At 44.5% G+C, this 24331-nt stretch overlaps 1 protein-coding gene across 2 annotated transcripts; it reads left to right on the forward strand.

Moving 5' to 3' along the window:
- The first annotated feature begins 666 nt into the window (after positions 1-666).
- Positions 667-18109, forward strand: mical1 (microtubule associated monooxygenase, calponin and LIM domain containing 1). Of its 2 annotated transcripts, none has more exons than XM_019268800.2 (24): positions 667-853; positions 3680-3989; positions 4603-4810; positions 5208-5315; positions 5478-5573; positions 5758-5913; positions 6505-6605; positions 6857-7114; positions 7638-7753; positions 8902-9028; positions 9280-9358; positions 9572-9719; positions 9851-10041; positions 11084-11190; positions 11441-11497; positions 11585-11852; positions 12155-12213; positions 12446-13232; positions 13316-13443; positions 13529-13642; positions 14682-14775; positions 15104-15197; positions 15451-15524; positions 16877-18109. In XM_019268800.2, the coding sequence occupies exons 2-24, from the start codon at positions 3732-3734 to the stop codon at positions 17068-17070; spliced, it is 3822 nt and encodes a 1273-aa protein (XP_019124345.2). In that variant the 5' UTR covers positions 667-853; positions 3680-3731; the 3' UTR covers positions 17071-18109. The 2 variants fall into 2 exon arrangements, with proteins under 2 accessions (XP_019124345.2, XP_027144649.1); XM_027288848.1 differs by lacking the exon at positions 667-853 and adding an exon at positions 3356-3602.
- Positions 18110-24331: the final 6222 nt, after the last annotated feature.

The raw sequence follows: 24331 nt of genomic DNA on the forward strand, positions 1-24331 counted from the left end.
CCATGTCCTCTGTAACAGCACAGAAACATACTTAACACTCTTTGAACACTTTATTACCTCATTTCATTATTTTTGAAGTGATCATATGTTTGAGAAATAATAATAACAATGAGGGTCCACACTGTCCATATGTATGCCTCTGTACCAGGTGTGTTTTTTTTAAATTATATATCAGGGCTACAACTAACAACTATTCATTTATTAATAAAGTAAAGTAATCCTTTAGTCAGAAAACATCAGAAAATATAATAAAGAAATGTAATAGCTTCCAAAGAGATGTCTCAATATGTTTGTTGTTTGGTCGACAAATAATCCAACAGTTTACAGCAAATTCTCACTTTTTTTTTTTTTAGTTTTACTGGATAATATGTAGAAACTTTTATTTTTATAAATGTATTTAGTTACATAAGTAACTTACAGCACAGTAGAGATGTCTGCTTGGAAGAGGAAGTCAGCCCACCAGAGTGTTATGCCGGAAAGTGACATCTGTGTAACTTTTATTATTATATATTATTATTATTATATTATTATAATTATTAGTATTATATTATTATTATATTATTATCCCCTCATGATTATCTCTAACAGCAGATGTTCTTCACGTGTTTCGCTGAGTCATGCTTTGCCCTCAGGATAAACATATTTACGCACCTACCACCCTCCCTGTCGTCACGTGCGCAGGGGCTCGCGCTGTGTGGCAGAAAGTCCCGGAAGAGGCTCGGCGCGTGCAGATACGGCGCGAGCTCTGTCCGGTCCGCAGGTGAGCACCGCGCGCGCTCTTTACCTGTAAACAAAGAAATCAGAAAAACAAACATGGAGAGGACGGAGGGGACACAGCGGGACTACAGGAGCGGTAATGAAAGTGTTTCTGCTCTTTGTTTTAAAGTTTCTCTGTGTGGATCAGCTGCTCTGACGCTCAGTGTGTTTGGTGCTTCACCTTTAAAACATGAATGGATGCATGATGGATGTTTTTGTCCATGTGAGCTTCTCTCAGTTTCTCTCTCTGCACACATGTCAGGAAAAATCTGGCTGCTCGCACTTGGTAACATGTTGTGACCGCAGCCTGCTTTGGCACAGCTGATAACACTGGGTGCCACACCTTCCTTTGCATTTATTACCTTCCTATCACTGTGAACAGATCTTATTTCAAAAGGTTCTGTTTGATTGTCTCACTACAAAACAATGGATGTCTGTCAGAGTCGGATAAGTTCAGAGAAATCATCCTTTCCGTCTCTGTTATCCCTGCCAGGCTGGAGATCAGTTGTTGATCCAACACCCTGATACACACACACACACACACTCACACACACACACGTAATAAGGTGGGTCAATCCAGTCCAATCCAATCCACCGACTCCTGAGGAAATTCAGGTTGGTGCACCTTTTAAATCCAGGTTTCCTTCTGTCTGATCTTGTCCGTGGCATTCCTGATCAAACTCGTCTCCTTCTTGGTAATTGCTTAACCCAAGTCAGATGACGATGACTCTGTGTGTGTGTGTGTGTGTGTGTGTGTGTGTGTGTGTGTGTGTGTGTGTGTGTGTGTTGTACTTTTACCACAGATGACACTTCATTCAGCATGACCGCCGTCCTCAAACTATATTAAGAGCTGGCACAGAACCTACAAAGAAACTAGTTTGTTTTTTTTCTGATGCTGCTGTGCATCCTTCAAGTGACACACACACACACACACACACACACACACACACACAGTATAAAAACAGCAGCCTCCATGGGAATAAGATAAAAGTTTCATGATGATCCTCTCGGTTATTTTTAGTTTTGACAGGTTGTCTTGTCTTTTGCTGCTCTAAACACCGGCTCTGCTTTCTTGATGAATCATTCCGGACCAAAGGTAACTCTGCGTGGCTTGTTGAGCAGCCACACTGCAGATAATGAGTCTGTAGTTTGTCGTGCCTCTGGATGCTCATGAGAAATATATGTTGCATGTTCACCTGAGCTTTCTGTGTCAGCTCGGTATCATTTCACTCTCCGCAGAGGCTTATCGGGCAGATTTTTTCTTTTGCATTTGGATGTGTTGTTCGGTTCACACGCAGAGTGGGAAGAAGCTTTTCGTCAAGTCGTTCAAAACATGCAATCAGTGGCGATACGTGAGGGTGTAAAGACACACAAGCAGCACAGGCATTCATGCACGCACATGTTGCTCTGACTGTAATTACAGCCTTCACCTCGGAGGTGGAGGTGGAGGCCGGGGCTGCAGAACATGCAGACGAGTTGTTGTGGCATCATCAGGAAGTGATCATGCACGACTGTTACTTACAGGAAATGTCAGCCACAGCTCACTGTTAGTGCTCACTAAGTGTTAACGTGTTGTAGAGGTGTGAATACAGGAGCAGCCTTCCTATTGTTTGAGCATGATGTTCACGTTACAGAGCAGCATGTGGCGTCAGGAGTCTTTGAAAGTAACCCACCTGAAGTAAATGTGTACAGATGGATTGGGAGCTCTCATCTTGGGCCAAATGTTCCTAATGATGAGACATTTCTAATGTAATTACTTGGCGGACGTCGCCCAGAAAAGCTTTTGTGGCTGTGGCATCTCGTCAGCTTTCAAAACACAAAAAAAGCAGCTGCTACGTTCACTTCACTGTCCATCGGGAAACTTTAAATCACAGGCAGAGCAGCTGGAGGACATCAGAGGGAAGACCCAGAAAACATTCTGTGTGAACCAGTTTGAGGAAATCGGTGAAACAGCCGTTGGCGTTTTGCTGCAAAGCTCATCGGTGTAGCCTCAAAGCGAACGTGAAGCTGTTATTTTTAGGCGGAAAAGGTGCAAAAATGTTGCTTTAATGTTTAATAATAACTCAACTAAATGAGTTATTGAAGATTTCATGCAACAGACAGGAAACTAATCTGCGGCCGTGTTAATAATTAATTCCTTGTTGGTTTTAGGCTCTCGAATGTGAGCGTATTGGTGCTTTTCCGTGTCTAACATTAAAGCAAAGTGAACATATTTGGGCTTGTTGGTCAGACAAAGCAAGACATCTGAAGATATCTCCTCTGATGGAGACTGAACCATTCATCAGTGATTAGAGGAAACAATCAGAAGATCATCGTCAGTTGCAGCCATACTAGTCCAACTGCATCCAGTTGCTATGGTGTGATCGGCGTCCCAAGACATTCTTCTGAATATGGGATATTAATTTCAACAGTAGCGCCCCCTCCAGCCAGTTCAACCAGTCAGCCCAGTTTTTCCTGCTCGGTTGTGAAGGCTGATCCAGGCCAAACACATGGAAGTAGTTACATCCGCACTGTGTGTGTGTTTAAGCCACATGTTACCATCAAACTGTTTTAACAGTGAAACTAACAGGCACACATCCTGAGGCGGCGTGTGAGAGTGACACATCAGCTGTAGGCGGGGTTGCTCGGTACAGAGCGGTCGTAAAAGACAAAAGATACAGAAACCGCATAGAGGAAGTAAGTAATGACTCAGCCAACAAGGTGATAAATGCGTCCTCAAGACGTGAACGTTTGGACTATAATTAGGTGAACATGAGAGGGAGACTTCCTCTAGCACAGAGGGAAGAAGACTGGAAGACCTCTATAAACGCAGAAACAAGGACTTTGTAACCCTTTGATCGTCTACGGTAAACCTCTCTCCACCGCCCAGCTGTTTCCAGGTAGGAACTTCTAAAACCAGCATGTGTATATGTCCTCTTCATAGTTAACCACCAAACCAAGTGAGCAAAGGATCTGGTCCACCACCAGCCTCAGCCATGGCGAGCCAGGACCCCGTCAACCCTTCACACGCGACCTTTGACCTCTTCGTCCAAGCCCAGACCTGCAAGGATGTGAAGCATCACTTCGCCGAGCTCTGCAGGCAGCTGGACATCGATCCCAAGGATTTCAGGAACTTCTACACCAAGCTGAAGGAACGGCTGAACTACTGGAAGGCCAAAGCTCTGTGGACGAAGCTGGACAAACGTGCGACTCACGCAGATTACCAGCAAGGAAAAGCCTGCGCCAAGAACAAGGTACCTCTTTTCTGTCGTTTTTTAAAAGGTTAGCTTCAAGTTCTGTTTCATAACTTCCTTTTTTATTTCTTGTTTCATAATGACAAATACTACATCGTTTCACTTCATCCCATGATCTAAATGTTTTTCTAAATCCTGAGGAAATCAGTGAAAATCCATGATTATTTCTCAATATTATTATCAGTATTAAAGGTCCAGTGTGTAAGATTTAGGAGGCAGAATATGTTTTCTTTCATATATATAATCAACTTGAAGAACCTTTTTATAATCTACAATCAGACAGTCCTCTTCCACAGAGTCCTCCAGGTTTGAGAGGTTTGCAATCAGCAGCTATAGATGCCGCTAAATCCTACACACCGGACCTTTAAGTTTAAATATTTAATATAAATATTGCTGCAAAATGTCAGCCCAGCACAACTAAAGTATAATATCTGTTGTATTTACGATACACTTGTAATAATGAATTAAAGAGTCTTTGCTGCTCAGATTTAACAGACCACATCAACGTCTGGGCTCGAGGTTTAAAAGACCCCGACCTGATCCATCACACGACTCCAGGGGTTTTAACAACATCGTATCATATTATATCGTCCTCCTCTTCTTCTTCTCTCAGTGTCTCGTGTTGGGCGCTGGGCCATGCGGGCTCAGAACGGCCATCGAGCTGTCCCTGCTGGGGGCTCAGGTGGTGGTGTTGGAGAAGAGAGAGTCTTTCTCCAGGAACAACGTTCTCCACCTGTGGCCCTACACCATTTATGACCTCCGCGCGCTCGGAGCCAAGAAGTTCTACGGCAAATTCTGCACCGGGTCTCTGGATCACATCAGTGAGTGACTAATGACTTTGCTTAACCGACCTTTTACTATGAACCAGGTTCTGGATTGTTCTGAAATTCTCCCATTAGTGCTGAAATGATCGACTCAGCGATGAACAGAAATAAATCTGCAGCAGATAATGTCTTCTGCTGCATCGAACTGAGGATTATTCCCAAAAGGACTCTCTTTGGATCTTTAGAAATATCATTAAGGAAACACTTTTAGAGCTCCAAACAGCCAAAACCAAAAAGGAAACTGAAGAAATCACGATTGGCGTTTGAATCGATAATGAAAACGAATCATTAGTTGCTGCCTTTTAACTTTCTGTTTGCATGCGCTGACTTTATATTTAGCATCTCTGCACATTTTCCAGTGAAATAATCCATGTGTATGTTTTTTTTTTTTTAGGCATCCGTCAGCTGCAGCTGGTTCTATTAAAAGTGTCGCTCCTCTTCGGGGTGGAGGTGCACACCGGCGTGGAGTTTCAGGGCCTGATTGAGCCCTCGGGCGAAAACGGTATTTACATTTCCTAACCAGCAATCACTCTTCCACTGCTTCCCCCCCATCATCATCACTTTTTGTTTTCATGACAATATTTATGACGCAGCTCTGTGTAAAAATGATTATGAAACCCGCCGAGGGACCGAGACGCATAAAAGTTTGATGCGTGTCTGACAGGTTGGATGGCCAAGCTGAAGCCTGCGTCTCATCCTGCTGCAACCTTCCAGTTTGATGTCTTCATCTCTGCTGGCGGAGGCAGGTTCGTCCCTGATGGTGAGACGAACAACGCGACGTGTCCTTAAATCACTTTATATTCACACTGTTGCAAAAGGAGGCGCAGATATTTTGCAACGCCTGAATGTTGCACAAAGCCACAAAACAGACACACACAGCCATATTCAATGAGCGAGCTTTCATCAGCCCAGGTTCCTCTTCTCTTATTTTCCAAACCATCAAGGTTTTAAGCACAAGGAGCTGAGAGGCAAGCTGGCAATCGGCGTCACGGCCAACTTCGTCAACAGAAACACGGCAGCCGAGGGCCAAGTAGCAGAGATCAGCGGCGTGGCGCGCATCTACAACCAGAAGTTCTTCCAAGACCTGCTCACGGAGACAGGTACGACCTCCACAGTCAAGCACAGGTGGACGGAGGACGTGTGTCCACTCTGTTTCAGTAAACTGTGTCAGTTAAAACTCGAAAAAAGAGGAAACCAGGAGATGAATTCACTTCATACCACAGAACATGAATTATGAAGAATCACCGAACCAGAACATTTCTAATAAGAACATCACTTTATTGTTCTACTCTTGTGCCTCGCTGAACGCAACCCCGGAGGCATGAAATGAATGTTCACACACTCGCTGTCAGGTTGGATTCGACGTGAAGTGTGAAAAGAGTAGGAAGGCTGCTGATGTTTGTTCCAGTGTGACGGTGTTAAGCATGATGAAATCTCTCCTATCTCTGCACGTACTCCACCTTTACAGGAAGAGTGTGTGTGTGTGTGTGTGATGCTTTAATTCTCTCGGACCACCCTCGCGTCTCCATCTGCTCCCCCACACTCCGGTAAAAAAACCAACTGCAAAGCAAAAAGCGAGCTAATGATAAGATATGAAGAACATCACTCTCAGAACGTTGTCGGTGTCGGGGCCTTCCTGACTCCAACTCTCCTCCACTGGTCTCTCTCTCTGTGTGTGTTTTCCGTTCCAGGTATTGATTTGGAGAATATCGTCTACTACAAAGACGACACCCACTACTTTGTCATGACTGCCAAAAAGAACAGCTTGCTGAAGAAGGGGGTCATTAAACAGGTGAGAACAACACATCCATTACCAGGAAAAAGGGTGATTCTCGTTGGCACCAGCTGCTTCTCTGGTCGGTAAGAGAAAGAAGACGGATGGAGCGGCGACACGGGTGCTCATGAAGAGATAAACTGTCAATCATGTCTTATTTGTGGCCTGGACATTTTAGCTAATGCAGCAGAAGACTCATCACTTCAGCATCACACACAAAAACAGTGCCATGACTCATCAGATCTGTCTCTGTCTCCGTGTCTCCACAGGACCACAGCGACGCTGAAGAGCTGCTGGCTCCTGCAAACGTCAATCACGAGGCGTTGCGCCTGTACGCCCGTGACGCCGCCTCCTTCTCCACGGGGGGCAAACTGCCCGACCTCCAGTTTGCTCAGAACCACGCCGGCCAGCCGGATGTGGCCATGTTCGACTTCACCTGCATGCACCGTGCCGAGAACGCCTCTCTGGTCAGGGAGAGGAGGGGGAAGAAGTTGTTGATGGCGCTTGTTGGGGATTGCCTGGTGGAGGTAGGGGGGCAACAGTTTTAGCCACACTAGAAGAGATAGTAACTGTCAGCACTGATCTATGGATGGATTGGCAGTTTGAAGTTGCATTCCTGATCCCCTGAGGATGAATCCTTGACCTTTCATGTAGCGTTGTCACTTGTCTACAAGATTAAATTGGAAGAAAACAATCATGATTGCCAGGTGACATAATAAATTAAAATAACAAGTAATAAATGATTTGATTTGCTGAGTTTCAAGTGAAACGCCTTGACAACTCTTTTAAAAGATTGCCACGACATTTGGCAACAAATTTGGACGTCACGTCCTCCTCAGGTGGTCTTCACTTGTCGGGTCAAGATTTTAATTTGTCTAATAGTTTGGATTATGACCAATGACATTCCCATCAGTCCCAGCTGCTGGCAAAGCTGCAGAAAGATGTTGACTAATAAACTCTTATATTTTGTATATTTTTGTCCCATAAGTTTTAAAAATAAATGTTCCACCTGTCACTAATCTGGAGGTTCTCGTGCTCTGTGCTCTGCAGCCTTTCTGGCCTCTGGGTACAGGTATCGCCCGCGGCTTTCTGGCTGCTTTCGACGCGGCGTGGATGGTGAGGAGCTGGGGAATGGGCGTCCCGCATCTCAAGGTCCTGGCTGAGCGGTGAGCTCGCTTCATGAAACTACTAAAATGAGTAATATCATGCAGAAACATGCATGATGTAACTGCTTCCTGTTTCTTCACTTCCTGCCTTATACCCACCTGCACTGAGCGTTATGAAACGATGCAGAAAAAGAAAGTCTCACTATCTGTTCCTCACAGACACACACTCTCACCACAGGTCCTGCTCATAGGTTGCATTAATAGAAATAGACGTAGGCTCCATGACGTCACGTGCTGCTTTCTGAAGAGCTGCTGTGAAGCTCAGAGTGTGGTGACTTAGAAATAGGCAAAGACGTGGAGCGTGGGAGGACTGAATGAAACCTGATCGCTCAAACCAGCCGCCTATGACAGCACCCACCTGTCAATCAAAGCGTCCACGCTCTTAATCCTGCATAACTTTAAGCCTTAATATAATGTGAACAGGTGAGTTGTATATAAATTCACCCTCAGTACAGTTGTCATGAACGGGGAAATTAGCTACAGAGACCAAAACTGTCTTTTTGTACCAGGCTGTAAACATGTTTATTTCCGCTGTCTAACATGGGGACTTATGGAGACTGACTCACTTCTGGAGCCAGCCTCAAGTGGATGTTTGAGGAACTGCAGTTTTTGTGCCTGTTGTATTTATTTCACAGCTTATTAGGAAAACTGAGACATGAATTTAAAAGCTTAGAAAACGAAGGATTGACCTGGAAAGTTCTGAAAATAAAGTCTAAAATCAAAATTCACCAGAATGCCTGTGGATGTCAGGAACGCCTCCCATCCTGAGATAATTAGTGTGATTTGTTTTGATTGCGTATAAAGGTAAAAATTATTTCAGCGTGATTCCTCGATGTGACAGAAATAAACCAACGAGGCTGCTGGTGTTTGACAGGAGTCAGGGTTTGCACATTTTTAGCTTTTGGAAATTAGAAGACAAGAAAAGAGTTGATGAGAATCCAGAACGAAGTGTCGAGGACCTCTGTGGTCCTTTTTTGCAGATTTCTGCAGATGAATTCAACACCAGGCGATGCCAAAAATGTTTCTGTTCATCCGGTGTGAAGAGACAGAAAAGTGCACGGCTGAGTCACCGCACTCTTTCTTTGTCGGTGTCACATGTCTCTATGTGTTGATTGGCTTTAATTATTCCATTTTCACCTAATGCACAGAGAAAGCGTCTACCAGCTCCTGTCACAGACCACGCCGGAAAACACCAGCAAGAACTACAGCGGCTACAGCATCGACCCCAAAACACGGTACACCAGGGTGAACCTGCTCTCCATCCAAGCCCACCAGGTCAGGACTGTTGATCCTCTGTTTGCTCAACACAGATTTGACAGATCTGAATCATCATGGAGGTTATTCAGAGATGCAGAAAGAGACTTAACGTCCTGTCCTCATGCTAAAAAGATAAATATTGAATCTCAGCAAAGTAAATCAGCTTCTTAATTTCTGGGTCTAGACAGAGATTTGACACAGTATGATTATTAGGATGTCTTTTGGATGGTGTATAGTAAAAAAACTAAATATCTTCCTCCTGTATTTAGGTGCAGCACCTGTATGACCTTGACAAATCCAATCCACCGAGCAAGAAACCGAAGAGCAAGTTGATGCACATGCGTCAAGGTCAGCTGCTCTTTGTCCTCAGACATGCATGATGGTTCCTCTCTGACTTTATCATCGTGCTATGTTGAGCTGAGCAGGAAACGCTGTGTGGCTTTGTGGCATCGACACATTATTAAAAAAAAAAAAACCTGCACCATAAATATATCAAAGACACTTTTCCCGGTGTTACAGCAGAGCGTTGTCTGATGAGCTCTCCGTGTTTTGTCTGTTCAGATTCAGTCAGCGGTTTCGAAGAGTTGTTGAAATGGTGCCAGAAAAACACGACGGGTTACGAGAAAGTGAACGTTCAAGACTTCACCCAATCCTGGAGGTCCGGACTGGCTCTGTGCGCTCTGATCCACCGCTTCAGACCTAAGCTCATGTGAGTCGTACAACCACTAATTAGTTAATTCGACCCAGTTCTTTGGACCATCTTTTTATGTAATCAAATCAATCACGCAGAACCCGGAAAGCTGATTTCTTCGTCATGTTTGCTTTCTCGTTCCTCCACAGTGACATGTCCTCTCTGGACGAGTCCAACGCCGTTCACAACAACCAACTGGCTTTCAGCGTCTTGGAGAAAGAGCTGGGCATCCCGCCTGTCATGTCCGCCAGTGACCTGGCCAACAGTGGTCAGATAGATAAGTTATCCATGGTGCTGTACCTCACCCAGATCCAGAAGGCCTTCACCGTGCCGGCAAAAGGTAAAAGTTTGAGTATGCGAGGATAATTCATGCTTCACTATGTATTTCTGAAGACGGCTTCTGTTGGCGGCAGCATCAATCTTACATAATCCGGTTGCTTAGACACCGTGCAGCATCAGCATCACCTTAAACGGGTCAGGTGTCCTCCCACTGAAAATGTGTGCTGGCGTGGAGAAAGTGAGCAAATTGGCTTGCTGTCTCTTTAAGAGCATGCTACCCAGAATTCAGTCGGCTTTAAGTGGCTGGTGCTGAGCTTCAGAGACCAGCCTCTACTGGTTGTGCTGCTCTCCTGCACTGAAGCCAGCCCAGCAGCAGCAGCAGCAGCAGACAGAGCAAACAGCCACGGTGTGGACCTGGCTTATCGAGAAGAACTGGGGAGGGGGGTCTGATGGGACCGGCGTCACTATCCCTGCACCGAAGGAGGATTTACTCCCTGCTGTTTGCAGCAGAGGTATTATTTTTTTTATGGAGGAGTTTGTGCAGCGTAAATGTGAGCCTCAGCGTTCGGGAGGCACTGAATGAGCTGAAGTGGGTGTGATATACGCTCTGCCGTGTGTGTGTGTGAGAGTGTGTGAGTGTGTGTGAGTGTGTGTGTGTGAGATGCTGCTCTGCTTGGGATCCGCTGACTTGATGTGCAGGCAGGCAGGCAGGAGGGAGCTGTCAGTCTCCAGTAACCACGTCTGAACGATGAAGGAGTGGGAGTGGTGGTGAGAGTTGAAAGATGAGGAGTTCATATGTAGATTGACAAGTTAAATTCTGCTGCTGCTGCTGCGACGCTACAGAGAATACAAGTCAGATTATTTATAGTGTCCAACGTAAAAGGGCATTATTACCTTAATGATTAAAAAAAAGGCTCAGTCAGAATATTTTAAGCAGCTGTATGCAAAGCTGCAAGTAGGCCAACAATACTGGTCAAGTGTCTACAGGCTTGCAGCCCAGTGTAACAGTATGATAAAGTGTATTCTGTGTGTGTGTGTGTGTTTGTGTGTGTGTGTGTGTGTGTGACATTTTTCTTTCTTTCATTTTTTTCTGCTGGCTACAGAAGCTGCAGGCTCCCTGCCATCGTCCAAGCCTCTGACTCTCTCGCAGACACAGTCAGCTGTCTTCTTCCTGAACAAGCTGAAGCACAACTCTCTGCAAAGACGCAAGGTACGCCCGGCCCGGCCCGGCTGTGACGAGGGTTCACTGTTTACACAGCAACCAAGAAATGTCTGATAAAGATATATTTCCAGCGAGAGTTCACGCCCGCGACCTTTCGGTCTGCGCTCTTGTGTTTGTCTGAAGCTGGTTTCTAGTTATTTATTAAAAGATCTTTTTCGAATGTTTGTTTGAATGTTCTCTGCACAGACGACATAATCAGGTCACGTGATGATCGTGTCTCTTCTTGTTTTCTCTGCAGGAAAAGCTGGCGTCTGAGAAACGAGCAAGAGAGACGAGGATGGAAGATGAGGACAGCGTGAGTTGGGCTCAATCTCGTCTTCTTTTGATACTGAATTCAACTCCAACTCCAGCCTTATGACTTTTTTTTTTATTTTTACCTCAGACGGCGGCGCCTCCTGTGTCCCCTGAGCTCAGACCTGCTCCTGCTCCTGCTCCTGCTCCTGAGCCCGAGCCTGAACCTGAACCTGAACCTGAACCCGGCACCGCTGTGCCGATGACAAACAGCGAGGAGTGTTACTTCTGTAGTCAGAGGGTGTATGCGCTGGAGCGAATCAGTGCTGAGGGCAAGTTCTTCCATCGGAGCTGCTTCACGTGCCATGAGTGCGGCATCACACTCAGACTGGGAGGATACACCTTTGACCCGGCTACAGGTGAGCCTGCTCTGTCATAACTGTTCTGTATCTACAGAACATAATGTTTTGATAATCCACCCGTCCTTGATTGGAGCGCTTGATTCTGCGTGCTTGTATTTCTGCTTTCAGCAGCTGTTGGTATAATGTGTCCTCTCTTCTCTTTTATTTATTTATATATGTAATTAATAATTTGCACTGAGACCCTTTTTTAAAGGGGGGGCTTCCATTTAGCCTGAAAAGACATGAATCATTTAAGAAAACGGCTTTTTCCTCTCGAGCACGTCAACATTCATTTCCTTTAATTGTTTTTTCTCCCGCAGGGAGATTTTACTGTGAACTGCACTCTGAAGAGCTGGTGCTGGAAACCGGGTCTTGTAAGGTGGGTGACTGAACAGAACAGATGTTAAACCATGTTGAATCCTCGGTATCGCTCGTGCTACACAAGCGTCTGTTGCATGATACATCATCCTTCCTGGCGGCTGATCCGATGTCGTCGGCCTGCAGGGCTCACGTGCGACTAATGAGAGTGTTTGTGTCGAGGCGTATGTGCTTTGTGGACCTGTGAACAGGGGTTTCTTTCTTCGTTCTCTCAATGTCTTTTCTGTTCTCAGGAGAGCGAAGGAACTCTCAAAGGGGCGAGCGATGAGAACGGGCTTTCAAGTGACGATTACACGCCGTCAGATGAGGAGTTTGAGCACACTCTGGACTGTGGGCCTTCACGTAAATCTGAAGGACAGGACCAACATATACTTGAACTCAAAGAGGAATCACAAGAACCACAAGCTTCCGCAGATCCTCCATCTAAACCTGAGATAACAGCACCCGCTGAGGAGGACGCTCCCAAAGTGCCCTATCCCGTCCCCAAGCCTCGCCTCTCTCGCCAGACCTCGCCGAGCCCTCACCCCTCTCCTCCGACAGCAAAACCTCGCACAGTCCACCTCTTTAACCCCTCGACCCCTCCAGAGAAACGATCCTCTCCAACCCCGACGAAAGACGCCTCCAAGGCAGCGCCGGACTACCGTCCGAAGCAGTCGCTCAAAAAGCTTCAGCTCACCGACGAGGAGAAAACCCAGCTGGTGAACCTTCAGAGCCTCAGCGCCGACTCTGACTCTGAGACGCCCGGTGGATCCTCGTCCTGCTCCTCTTCCTCTGCTACAGCAGGAGGTCCGAGCCCTCCGAAACCAGAGGGCCTGGACGGGCAAGAAGAGGAGGGCTACTGGAGCGGGAGCACAGCTAGTCACATCCTAGTCAAGAGGAACCGACGCTGCTTCAAGAGGAAAGAGATCCCGAGCGGCCAGACCAGAGTAAGATCCAAGTTTTCCCCCTGGAATCTCTCGTCCCCGAGGATCAGCAGAGACACCCGGCTCAGCGTCCTCAACAGTCACCCGGGGAGAGTGGGTAAGATGATTCATCTTTAAACTTTGGTGGAGGAAAGTTACTGCAGGGAAAGAAAACTTTGCTTTCATCTTTCTCTACCACAGAAACGAAATTCAGACACGTTCACAGCGCCTCGGAGGAGGGCGTGGACGGAGACGACGACGACGATGACGACGACGACGACGAGGAGGAGATGTTTGAGCAAGATGACGTCGACTTATTCAACGAGAAAGTAAGGAGAGGAAACGGAGATGATGTTTTTCATTTTGCATGACAGTGAGCTGCTACATTTTAACCTCATGATACTGATACTCCAGTTTCAGACAGTGCCATCAGATCCCGTCGAAGCTGAGAAGCTGGAGTTGATGAAGATGAGGACGCTGGAGCGGCGAGCCAAGATGAGCGAGTTACAGCGACTGCGCAAAGCCCAGGTCGGTGTTCCAGTACTCAGAGCTCGTTTATGTTTTATGGTTTTTCGAAGACTCTGAGTAGAAGTGAAGCAATTTTTGTAAAATATTTGCTGTTTGTTATTTCCTGGTTTATTTAGCGACACCTGTGGTTACCGGTGGTAACAGCAAACGTGGTTTTAATACTTCTGTACGTGCTTGTACATGTGCAGCTGCTGTGTCAGAAATCCAACAGAACAGAAACTAGTGTTCCCGTTTACAGCAAAAACAAACTAACTCAAGTTATTTTATTTAAGTCTTCCTTTATAAAATAAGAAACCATGCTTAGATTTCATGCTGCGTGTCTTCCACAGAGTTACCTTTCCCAGGATGTGTGCAGTCTCACGGTGGCGGCTGCTCCCGCTCCTCCTCGTCTCATTACTCCCCGCGATATTTAAAATAACGACCACGTCTTGTTTCACTGACACATTTTTGATGAACGATCGCTGCGACGAATGCGTTTTCCCGATAAAAGCCAGCCCTCGTTGCACCAGTTTGAAAGCCTGTGATGTGAAGCCGTAAACTATGATGCTGGTATTAATGAGATCAAATCAAAAACATACATGCAACACTCACCTATAAATTCCTTGTGCTTATGTCGGTGAATCCTGCTTAGGAATGGCGGACTCCTCCACAAACACTGCAGGAAAATAAGATTTAAAGGTCCAGTGTGTCAGATTCAGGAGGCTTTATTTACAGAATATAATATTCAGAACTATGTTTTCATTGGCGTATAATCACCTAGAAAATAAGCATTTTTTAGAATGAGCCTTGTATATCTACAGACAAACAGCTCCATCATGTTTCTACAGTAGCCCTGAAAGGACAAACAAAGCAGGAGATTTGACAATGCCGCTGTAGTTTCTCCTTTATGCTCGACAGGAAGGATGAAGCAAATGTTCACTGCTAGATGGCACTAAATCACACACTGGTCCTTTTTAATAAAGTAATAAAGAGTACTATGACTTTTTTATATATATATTTGAGTACCTTACTTACTCTTTCTCGTCTCTGTGGTTCACAGTCCATCCAGCGGAGGCTGGAGGAGATCGAGGTGACCTTCAAGGATTTAGAAGAAAAGGGTGTAGAGCTGGAGCGGACTCTGCGAGGAGAGGCTGGTAAGACCTGTTCCTGACTGATTTTTTTTAGAATTATGAATATGTTTTATAGTCGAAGTCCTCTCTCTTCTGGTAATAGAAAGTGAAAGAGAGAAAACACAAATGAGCTGCTGTAGCTAATAAGGCAAATAAGTAAACAGCAGTATAATAAACACGAGAAATACTAAATACATGTACGTATATCAGACTGAATCTTAAGTCAGTTGAATCCACACTCGCTCACATGGGTGTTGTGTCACTGCACATACATCTTGTTCCATAACACTATATGTAGAGCTTCCTCTTATTATTTCAGCTGAACAAACAAACACACTTTTTCCACTTCCAGGCAGCGGCGGCTCTCCTGACATGATCGAGCAGTGGATCCAACTGGTCCACGAGAAGAACGCGCTGGTTTCCGAGGAGTCCGACCTCATGGTGGCGTAAGTGCTCGACCTCATAAATTCATAAATGCGATGCACGGTCAAAGCCTGCGGGGTCTCACCGGGAACACAACGCGTCTTTTGTGCAGAGTCGAAGCGGCACAGTGAGAAAAGCCGCTTACTGTTTGTTCTCACCACGGCAGCAGCCAATCTTCATGACTCCGTCTGTCATAAGGCCTCATAATGACCTGCAGCTATAACAGGATGTAATGTTGACATGACTCAGCTGATGTTTGCTTGTTTTTCCTCTCAGGTCCCGACAGCTCGAGCTCGAGGACAAGCAGAGCATGTTGGAGTTGGAGCTCAGGAAATACATGGAGCTGAACGGTGTGTGCTTTGGTGTGCTCGCTCCTCATGAACACGTTTGTTGTTGACGCTGCATGAACCGGCCTTTTCAGTCGAAGGAGACGTGGAAACAAGCGGCAGTCGTGTTCAGCCAAGGCTGAGAAAACGATCGGATGTTTCCTCCTTTAGTTCAGAGACTAAACATTGATGTATCCTCGATATTAGATCTTCTTTTTTTAGGCAGACGATACCGGCGTCACACCAACTCCCACAGATCATGTTGCATTATGGGTCGATTTGTAGCGTTCATGTGGCCAGGCTAGTTTCCTTCAAGTCTGTTTATAGCGTGTTAGTCATCACACACAGGTACAGGCTTAAAACATTACTCACATGCCTATATGTAAACGAATATGAAAACATAATTGGGTTGTTGTAAATGTTCCAACTGGCCACAAAGAAGTGATTTCAGTGTCGGTGCAGAAATACATCAGCCGTCTCAGTTAATAGAATCAGAGTTGCTGTCTTCATGTCTCCAGAGACAGTTTTTCTGTGTTAAACTTTTAAAGTGATGCTATAGAAAGAGGGACGTTTGTTTGAAAAGACTTTTGGATGAAAACTCTTGATTTGATGAAGCCATATCAGCTTTTTTTTAAACATTTCTTCCACAGAAAGAGAAGTGCGAATCCTGTCCTGCATCATTCGCGTTCACTTCGCTCTAAAGCTGCGATCCACTACACATGGAAATAACTGTAACAGTCTTCTGTGGAAGTCTAGTTTAACCCACAGAAGTCTCTGATGACTCTTTTTTTTTTCCAACCACAGAGGAAATAAATTCCTGACAAGTAAAAACAAGAAGAAGGAAAAACAGTCTGATAAACTCAGAGAGCGGGGCAGGACGTGATTTCTGCATTAATATAAGTATCTGTGGTGTTAGAGATGAAATAACTGTTTGACGGATCATTAGCTTTTAAATTAATGTGATGTGCTTCAACTCATTTACACAATTAGCAGTTACAGAGCTACTTTATCATTTGTTTGGAGTCGTGTTTTGGCCACCTGACAAACTAAAGTCCCACATTTACTCTGTTCTGTTCACTCCTCAGAGACATATGTGGCTCTTTAAGCGGCCAAATGCTTCACTATCTTTACCAGCTATTTCCTAACTGTGTCTGATCTCTGCAGAGCAGGCGATGTCCAGTGGATTTAAAAGCTTTTTGGCTGATAACAGCTGCAACTGCTGCAGCCAAAAATGACGCCGCGAGAGTGAGAAACAAAACCGTAAACGGCTGGAAACTCGCTCTAAAGCTCCATTAAGTGATTTAAGTGAATTCTGTCTGTTCACTTTCCGCACTGTCATCGAATCTTGACTATAGTTGTCCGTATGTGTTTGGCAGACAAGACGCCGGAGCAGCAGGCAGAAGAAGATCGGGTCCTCCAGCAGATGATCGAGGTGGTGGACATGAGGGACTCCTTGGTGTCGTTTCTGGATGAGAAGAGGCTGAAGGAGATCAGCGAGGAGCAGGAGGCCTTCTCCATCAGGGAGGCTAAGCGGCACTCGAAGGCCGGAGCTCAGGTTCACTGGGCGTAAGGCCTATCACGCACACACGGCATGAACCTGTACCTACCGCACGGTTAGATGCCCTCAGACTTTCAGACTTGGAACCTGAAAACGTTTTTGAGAAGCCAAAGATGAGACCGAATCATTGGGGGAGGGTGATCCACCAACGAGGATCATCCAGCTAGGATAAAGAGTTTGAGGCTTAAGGGCCAGAGGCTGAGTGAACACCAGTTGCAATCCAGCCCCCCTAGAGGGAGACATAAGCCTGGAGATGTGAGCTTTTTAAGTCCACGACGCCTGCCGTGATAGTGCGGTCACGGGCACCAGGACCTCTAGTGTCTGCTGCACTATTTAACAACCGCAACACAGCAGATAATCATTACCCCAGCCTGGGACTTGGCCTGGTTTGGTGTCAGGAACATGTGACTCATGTGAGTAGCTGGCTTTGATAGATAGATCTAGGTTGGAGACGGTAGACAGTGTTTTTGATGTTGATTTTACTTGTGACATCATGGATTAAGTGCTACTGTAAACAATGACATAACATACATATCATAACTCTATGTTTAGTATTTGTATACTGGATAAAGTCTAGAAATATAACGGTGGAGAAAAGATAAAATATTAGTTGTTAAAATTCCGTTATTAGTACTCATGGTTCAGTTTACTTTTACATTAATGAACTTTCTGAATTTTGTAGCGCCTCCTGCTGTTCGCCACGTCCTTCCCTGATCGCATGTTGGATAGTTAATCTCAGGGGTCGATCGTTCAGTCCTCTAGGATCAGAGATCTTCACCGATGGCCTTCAACTGTCGGCTGCTCTTTGACTGGTGGTGTATTATACGAACACAAGGTGGAGGGGTGAATGGAAAAAAAACCAGACTTCATCTATTTATAAATGCCATCGTTTATCGTTTGCAGGTGTTCCTATTCATGTGCTGCCCAAATGGAGACAAAGAGCAGTTTGTCGTTTAGTGAAGAGGAGCCTTATATATTCATTGTTCTGCTGCCAGGCGGTGCCACCTGGACGGCACCTCACAGTATATCAAATAAAGATCATGCACTTTGAGGTTTCTGTGTTTTTGAAGGTCTGCGGTGATTTAACTAATGCATGTTAAATCAGGTGTTACCGGTCACCGTGCCGTAACGTCGACCACATCCAGAGCTGCAGTTATATAAAAGGTTTGGCTGCTGTTCTAACTTCTCACCTGTAGGGCGCTCACCTGTGCCTCTAGAAGATCTTCAGATGTTTTATTTCAATTAAAAGGTTAAAATATTCCACTGAAAGTAAAATTCCTGAATTCAAATTGTTGTCAACAAAATGTACATAAAGTATCAAAAGTACTCATTCAGTCTGATATTGTCATATATGATAATATTGCAGTATTATTGTTGAGTTTTACATACTGTTTACTGGCAGTTTATTAAAACATATTTAATGAGATTTTTATTATTTTATTTAGTTTTTCTACACTAAAATAACGGTAAAGAAAAAACATAAAATAAAGTAAAATATCTTGTTAGCAAATGTAAAAAACTACATTTATTTACAATGTTTTACAGAGAAATACCGAGCATGTTGAGATAATAATTTATTTTACCCAAATTATTATCTCAACATGCTTTTATAACACTTGTCACGTTCACACACAGAAATCAAGGTTCAGTGTGTTGCTCAAGAACTACTAAGAACTTCGACTGACCTGGGAGTTGAACCTGAAACCCTCCGATTATTAAATCACCATAAATCCACACTTCAGCCACAGCTGCCTGTAACTGTAACTAATAATTAAAGGAACAGTTTGGTTGTTGCTTTACAGATAATGTCTGTAATTTTTAACAGACATTTTTATACAAAATATATATTATTATTCATAAATTAACAATATATTTTTTTACAGTGTTATTAAAACTGTCAAATATAGGGGAAAAAAGTACAATATTACCCTGAAATCCAGGGGAAGTATAAAGTAGCATTCAGGGAAATAATCGGAGGTTTTCAGGTTCAACTCCCAGGTCAGTCGAAGTGTTCTTGAGCAACAACTGAACCTTGATTTCTGTTGTGTGAACGTGACAATTTATAAAAGCATGTTGAGATAATATTTTGGGTAAAATAAATTATCTTAACATGCTGTATTTCTCTGTAAAACATTGTAAATAAATGTAAGGTTTTTTTACATTTGCTAACATGATATTTACTTTATTTTATGTTTTTTTCTTTATATTATTTTTGTGTAGAAAAACTAAATAAATATAAAAATCTCATTAATATGTTTAATAAACTGCCAGTAAACAGTATGAAAACTCAACAATAATACTGCAATATTATCATATATGACAATATCAGACGGAATGAGTACTTTTGATACTTTATGTACATTTTGTTGACAATATTTTTGTAACATTTGAATCAGGATATTTCAGTGGAAATTTTAACCTTTTAATTGAAATAAAACATCTGAATTCTCTAGAGGCACAGGTGAGCGCCCTACAGGTGAGAAGTTAGAACAGCAGCCAACCTTTTATATAACTGCAGCTCTGGATGTGGTCGACGTTACGGCACGATGATCGGTAACGCCTGATTTAACATGCATTAGTTAAATCACGCAGACCTTCAAAAACACAGAAAACTCAAAGTGCATGATCTTTATGATATACTGTGAGGTGCCGTCCAGGTGGCACCGCCTGGCAGCAGAACAATGAATATATAAGGCTTCCTTCACTAAACGACAAACGGCTCTTTGTCTCCATTTGGGCTATTCTGCCAGCACATGAATAGGAACACCTGCAAACGATAAACGATGGCATTATAAAGAATGAAGTCTGTTTTTTTTTTTTCATTCACCCCTCCACCTCGTGTTCGTATAAAACACCACCAGTCAAAGAGCAGCCGACAGTTGAAGGCCATCGGTGAAGATCTCTGATCCTAGAGGACTGAACGATCGACCCCTGAGATTAACACCACCCAACATGCGATCGGGAAGGACGTGGCGAACAGCAGGAGGCGCTACAAAATTCTAAGTTCATTAATGTAAAAGTAAACTGAACCATGAGTACAAAACGGAATTTTAAAACTAATATTTTATCTTGTTTATTTTCTCCACCGTTATATTTCTACGACTTTATCCAGTATACAAATACTAAACATAGAGTTATGAGATGTTATGTTATGTCAGTTTACAGTAGCACTTAATCCATGATGTCACAAGTAAAATCAACATCAAACACAAACACCGCGTACCGTCTCCAACCTAGATCTATCTATCAAAGCCAGCTACTGCAGCTTTGAGTCACATGTTTCTGACACCAAACCAGGCCAAGTCCCAGGCTGGGGTAATGATTATCTGCTGTGTTGCGGTTGTTAAATAGTGCAGCAGACACTAGAGGTCCTTGGTGCCGTGACCGCACTATCACGGCAGGCGCCGTGGACTTAAAAAGCTCACATCTCCAGGCTTATGTCTCCCTCTAGGGGGGCTGGATTGCAACTGGTGTTCACTCAGCCTCGGGCCCTTAAACCTCAAACTCTTTATCCTAGCTGGATGATCCTCGTTGGTGGATCACCCTCCCCAAGGATCGGTCTCATCTTTGGCTTCTCAAAAACGTTTTCAGGTTCCAAGCTGAAAGTCTGAGGGCATCTAACCGTGCGGTAGGTACAGGTTCATGCCGTGTGTGCGTGAAAGGCCTTACGCCCAGTGAACCTGAGCTCCGTTCTCGAGTGCCGCTTAGCCCCCTGATGGAGAAGGCCTCCTGCTCCTCGCTGATCTCCTCAGCCTCTTCTCATCCAGAAACGACACCAAGGAGTCCTCATGTCCACCACCCGATCACTGCTGGAGGACCCGACTTCTTCTGCCTGCTGCTCCGGCGTCTTGTCTGCCAAAACACATACGGACACTATGGTCAAGATTCGATGACAGTGCGGAAAGTGAACAGACAGAATTCACTTAAATCACTTAATGGAGCTTTAGAGGAGTTTCCAGCCGTTTACGGTTTTGTTTCTCACTCTCGCGGCGTCATTTTTGGCTGCGGCAGTTGCCGCGTTATCAGCCAAAAAGCTTTTAATCCACTGGACACCGCCTGCTCTGCAGCGATCAGACACAGTTAGGAAATAGCTGGTAAAGATAGTGGAGCATTTGGCCGCTAAAGGAGTGAACAGAACAGAGTAAATGTGGGACTTTAGTTTGTCAGTGGCCAAAACACGACCCAAACAAATGAAAGTAGCTCTGTAACTGCTAATTGTGGAATGAGTTGAAGCACATCACATTAATTTAAAAGCTAATGATCCGTCAAACAGTTATTTTCATCTACTAACACCACAGATACTTATATTAATGTAGAAATCACGTCCTGCCCCGCTCTGAGGCCTCTGAGTTTATCAGACTGTTTTTCCTTCTTCTTGTTTTTACTTGTCAGGAATTTATTTCCTCTGTGGTTGGAAAAAAAAAAAGAGTCATCAGAGACTTCTGTGGGTTAAACTAGACTTCCACAGAAGACTGTTTCAGTTATTCCATGTGTAGTGGATCGCAGCTTTAGAGCGAAGTGACAGCGATGATGCAGGACAGGATTCGCACTTCTCTTTCTGTGGAAGAAATGTTCAAAAAAAAAGCTGATATGGCTTCATCAAATCAAGAGTTTCATTCTCAAAGTCTTTTCAACAAACGTCCCTCTTTCTATAGCATCACTTAAAAGTTTAACACGAAAAACGTCTCTGGAGACATGAAGACAGCAACTCTGATTCCATTAACGGAGACGGCTGATGTATTTCTGCACCGACACTGAAATGACTTTTGTGGCCAGTTGGAACATTACAACAACACCAATAGTTTCATATTCGTTTACATATAGGCATGTGAGTAATGTTTTAAGCCTGTACTGTGTGTGGATGACTAACACGTCTATAAACAAGAACTAGCCTGGCACATGAACGCTACAAAATCGACCCATAATGCAACATGATCTGTGGGAGTTGGTGTGACGCCGGTATCGTCTGCCAAAAAAGAGATCTAATATCGAGGATACATCAATGTTTAGTCCTCTGAACTAAAGGAGAACACGACGTTTCTCAAGCCTTGGCTAACAAGACTGCCGCTTGTCCACGTCTCCTCGACTCAAAAGGCCGCTTCATGCAGCGTCACAACAAACGTCGAGGCACACACCAAAAGCACACACCGTTCAGCTCCATGTATTTCCTTGAGCTCCAACTCCAACATGCTCTGCTTGTCCTCGAGCTCGAGCTGTCGGGACCTGAGAGGAAAAACAAGCAAACACAGCTGAGTCATGTCAACATACATCCGGTTTATAGCTGCAGGTCATTATGAGGCCTTATGACAGACGGAGTCATGAAGATTGGCTGCTGCCGTGGTGAGAACAAACAGTAAGCGCGTTTTTCTCACTGTGTCCGCTTCGACTCGGCACAAAGATGCGTGTTTTCCCGGTGAGACCCGCAGGCTTTGACCGTGCATCCGCATTTAGTTTTATGAGCCAACGAGGCCGAGCACTTACGCCACCATGAGGTCGGACCTCCGGAAACCAGCGCGTTCTTCTCGTGGACCAGTTGGATCCACTGCTCGATCATGTCAGGAGAGCCGCCGCTGCCTGGAAGTGGAAAAAGTGGTGTTTTTTTGTTCAGCTGAAATAATAAGAGGAAGCTCTACATGTAGTTTATGGAACAGATGTATGTGCAGTGACACACACCCATGTGAGCGAGTGTGGAGATTCAACTGACTTAAGATTCAGTCTGATATACGACAATGTATTTAGTATTCTCGTGTTTATTATACTGCTGTTTACTTATTTGCCTTCACTTAGCTACAGCAGCTCATTTGTGTTCCCTCTTTTCACTTTCTATACCAGAAAGAGAGGACTTCAATAAAAACATGCACGCGTGAAAATCAGAAAAACGATTCATAATTCTAAAAAAAATAGTGAGAACAGGTCAGTTACGGAACGGGTCTACCAGCCTCTCCTCGCAGAGTCCGCTCCAGCTCACACCCTTTTCTTCTAATCCTTGAAGGTCCCTCGATCTCCATCCCAGCCTCCGCTGGAGGACTGTGAACCACAGAGACGAGAAAGAGTAAGTAAGGTACCAATATATATAAATAAAAGTCATAGTACTCTTTTATTACTTCATAAAAAGGACCAGTGTGTGATTTAGTGCCATCTAGCAGTGAACATTTGCCTCATCTCCCGTCGAGCATAAAGGAGAAACTACAGCGGCATTGTCAAACTCCTGCTTTGTTTGTCCTTTCAGGGCTACTGTAAAACATGATGGAGCTGTTTGTCTGTAGATATACAAGGCTCATTCTAAAAAGCAACATAAATATAACAATGCTTATTTTCTAGGTTATAACCCAATGAAAACTAGTTCTGAATATTATATTTCTGTAAATAAAGCCTCCTGAATCTGACACACGGACCTTTAAATCTTATTTTCCTGCAGTGTTTTGTGACGGAGTCCGCCATCCCAAGCAGGATTCATCGACATAAGCACAAGGAATTTATAACAGGATGCTGGCATGTATGTTTTTGATTTGATCTAATTAATACAGCATCATAGTTTACGACTTCACATCACAGGCTTTCAAACTGGTGGCAACGAGGGCTGGTTTTATCGGGAAAACACATTCTCGCAGCGATCGTTCATCAAAATGTGTCAGTGAAACAAGACGTGGTCGTTATTAAATATCGCGGGAGTAAATGAGACGAGGAGGAGCGGGAGCAGCCGCCACGTGAGACTGCACACATCCAACTCCTGGGAAAGGTAACAAGACTGCAGCATGAAATCAAAGCATGTTTCTGTATAATAAAGAGTTTGTTGTTTTTGCTGTAAATAAACATTCTGTTTGTTGACGAACACACTCAAGCACATACAGAAGTTTAAAACCACGTTTGCTTCTACTCAGAGTCTTCGAAAAACCATGAAACATAAACTGAGCTCTGAGTACTGGACTACCGACCTGGGCTTTGCGCAGTCGCTGTAACTCGCTCACTTGGCCTCGCCGCTCCACGCGTCCTCATCTTCACATCACTCCAGCTTCTCAGCTTCGACGGGATCTGATGGCACTGTCTGAAACTGGAGTACAGATCATGAGGTTAAATGTAGCAGCTCCTGTCATGCAAATAAAAAAACATCATCTCCGTTCCTCTCCTACTTTCTCGTTGAATAAGTCCACGTCATCTTGCTCAAACATCTTCCTCGTCCGTCGGCGTCGTCGGCATCGTCGTCGTCGTCTCCGTCCACGCCCTCCTCCGAGGCGCTGTGAAGTGTCTGAATTTCGTTTCGTGGTAGAGAAAG

The sequence above is a fragment of the Larimichthys crocea genome, chromosome XV (assembly GCF_000972845.2).
Source record: "Larimichthys crocea isolate SSNF chromosome XV, L_crocea_2.0, whole genome shotgun sequence".
Taxonomy (NCBI): domain Eukaryota; kingdom Metazoa; phylum Chordata; class Actinopteri; family Sciaenidae; genus Larimichthys; species Larimichthys crocea.

Coding starts and splice junctions, on each gene's coding strand:
- mical1 (XM_019268800.2), top strand. CDS start 3,732: ATGGCGAGCCAGGACCCCGTCAACCCTTCACACGCGACCTTTGACCTC. Junction 5,914..6,504: donor AGACCTGCTCACGGAGACAG/GTACGACCTCCA, acceptor TTTCCGTTCCAG/GTATTGATTTGGAGAATATC. Junction 7,115..7,637: donor TTGGGGATTGCCTGGTGGAG/GTAGGGGGGCAA, acceptor TGTGCTCTGCAG/CCTTTCTGGCCTCTGGGTAC.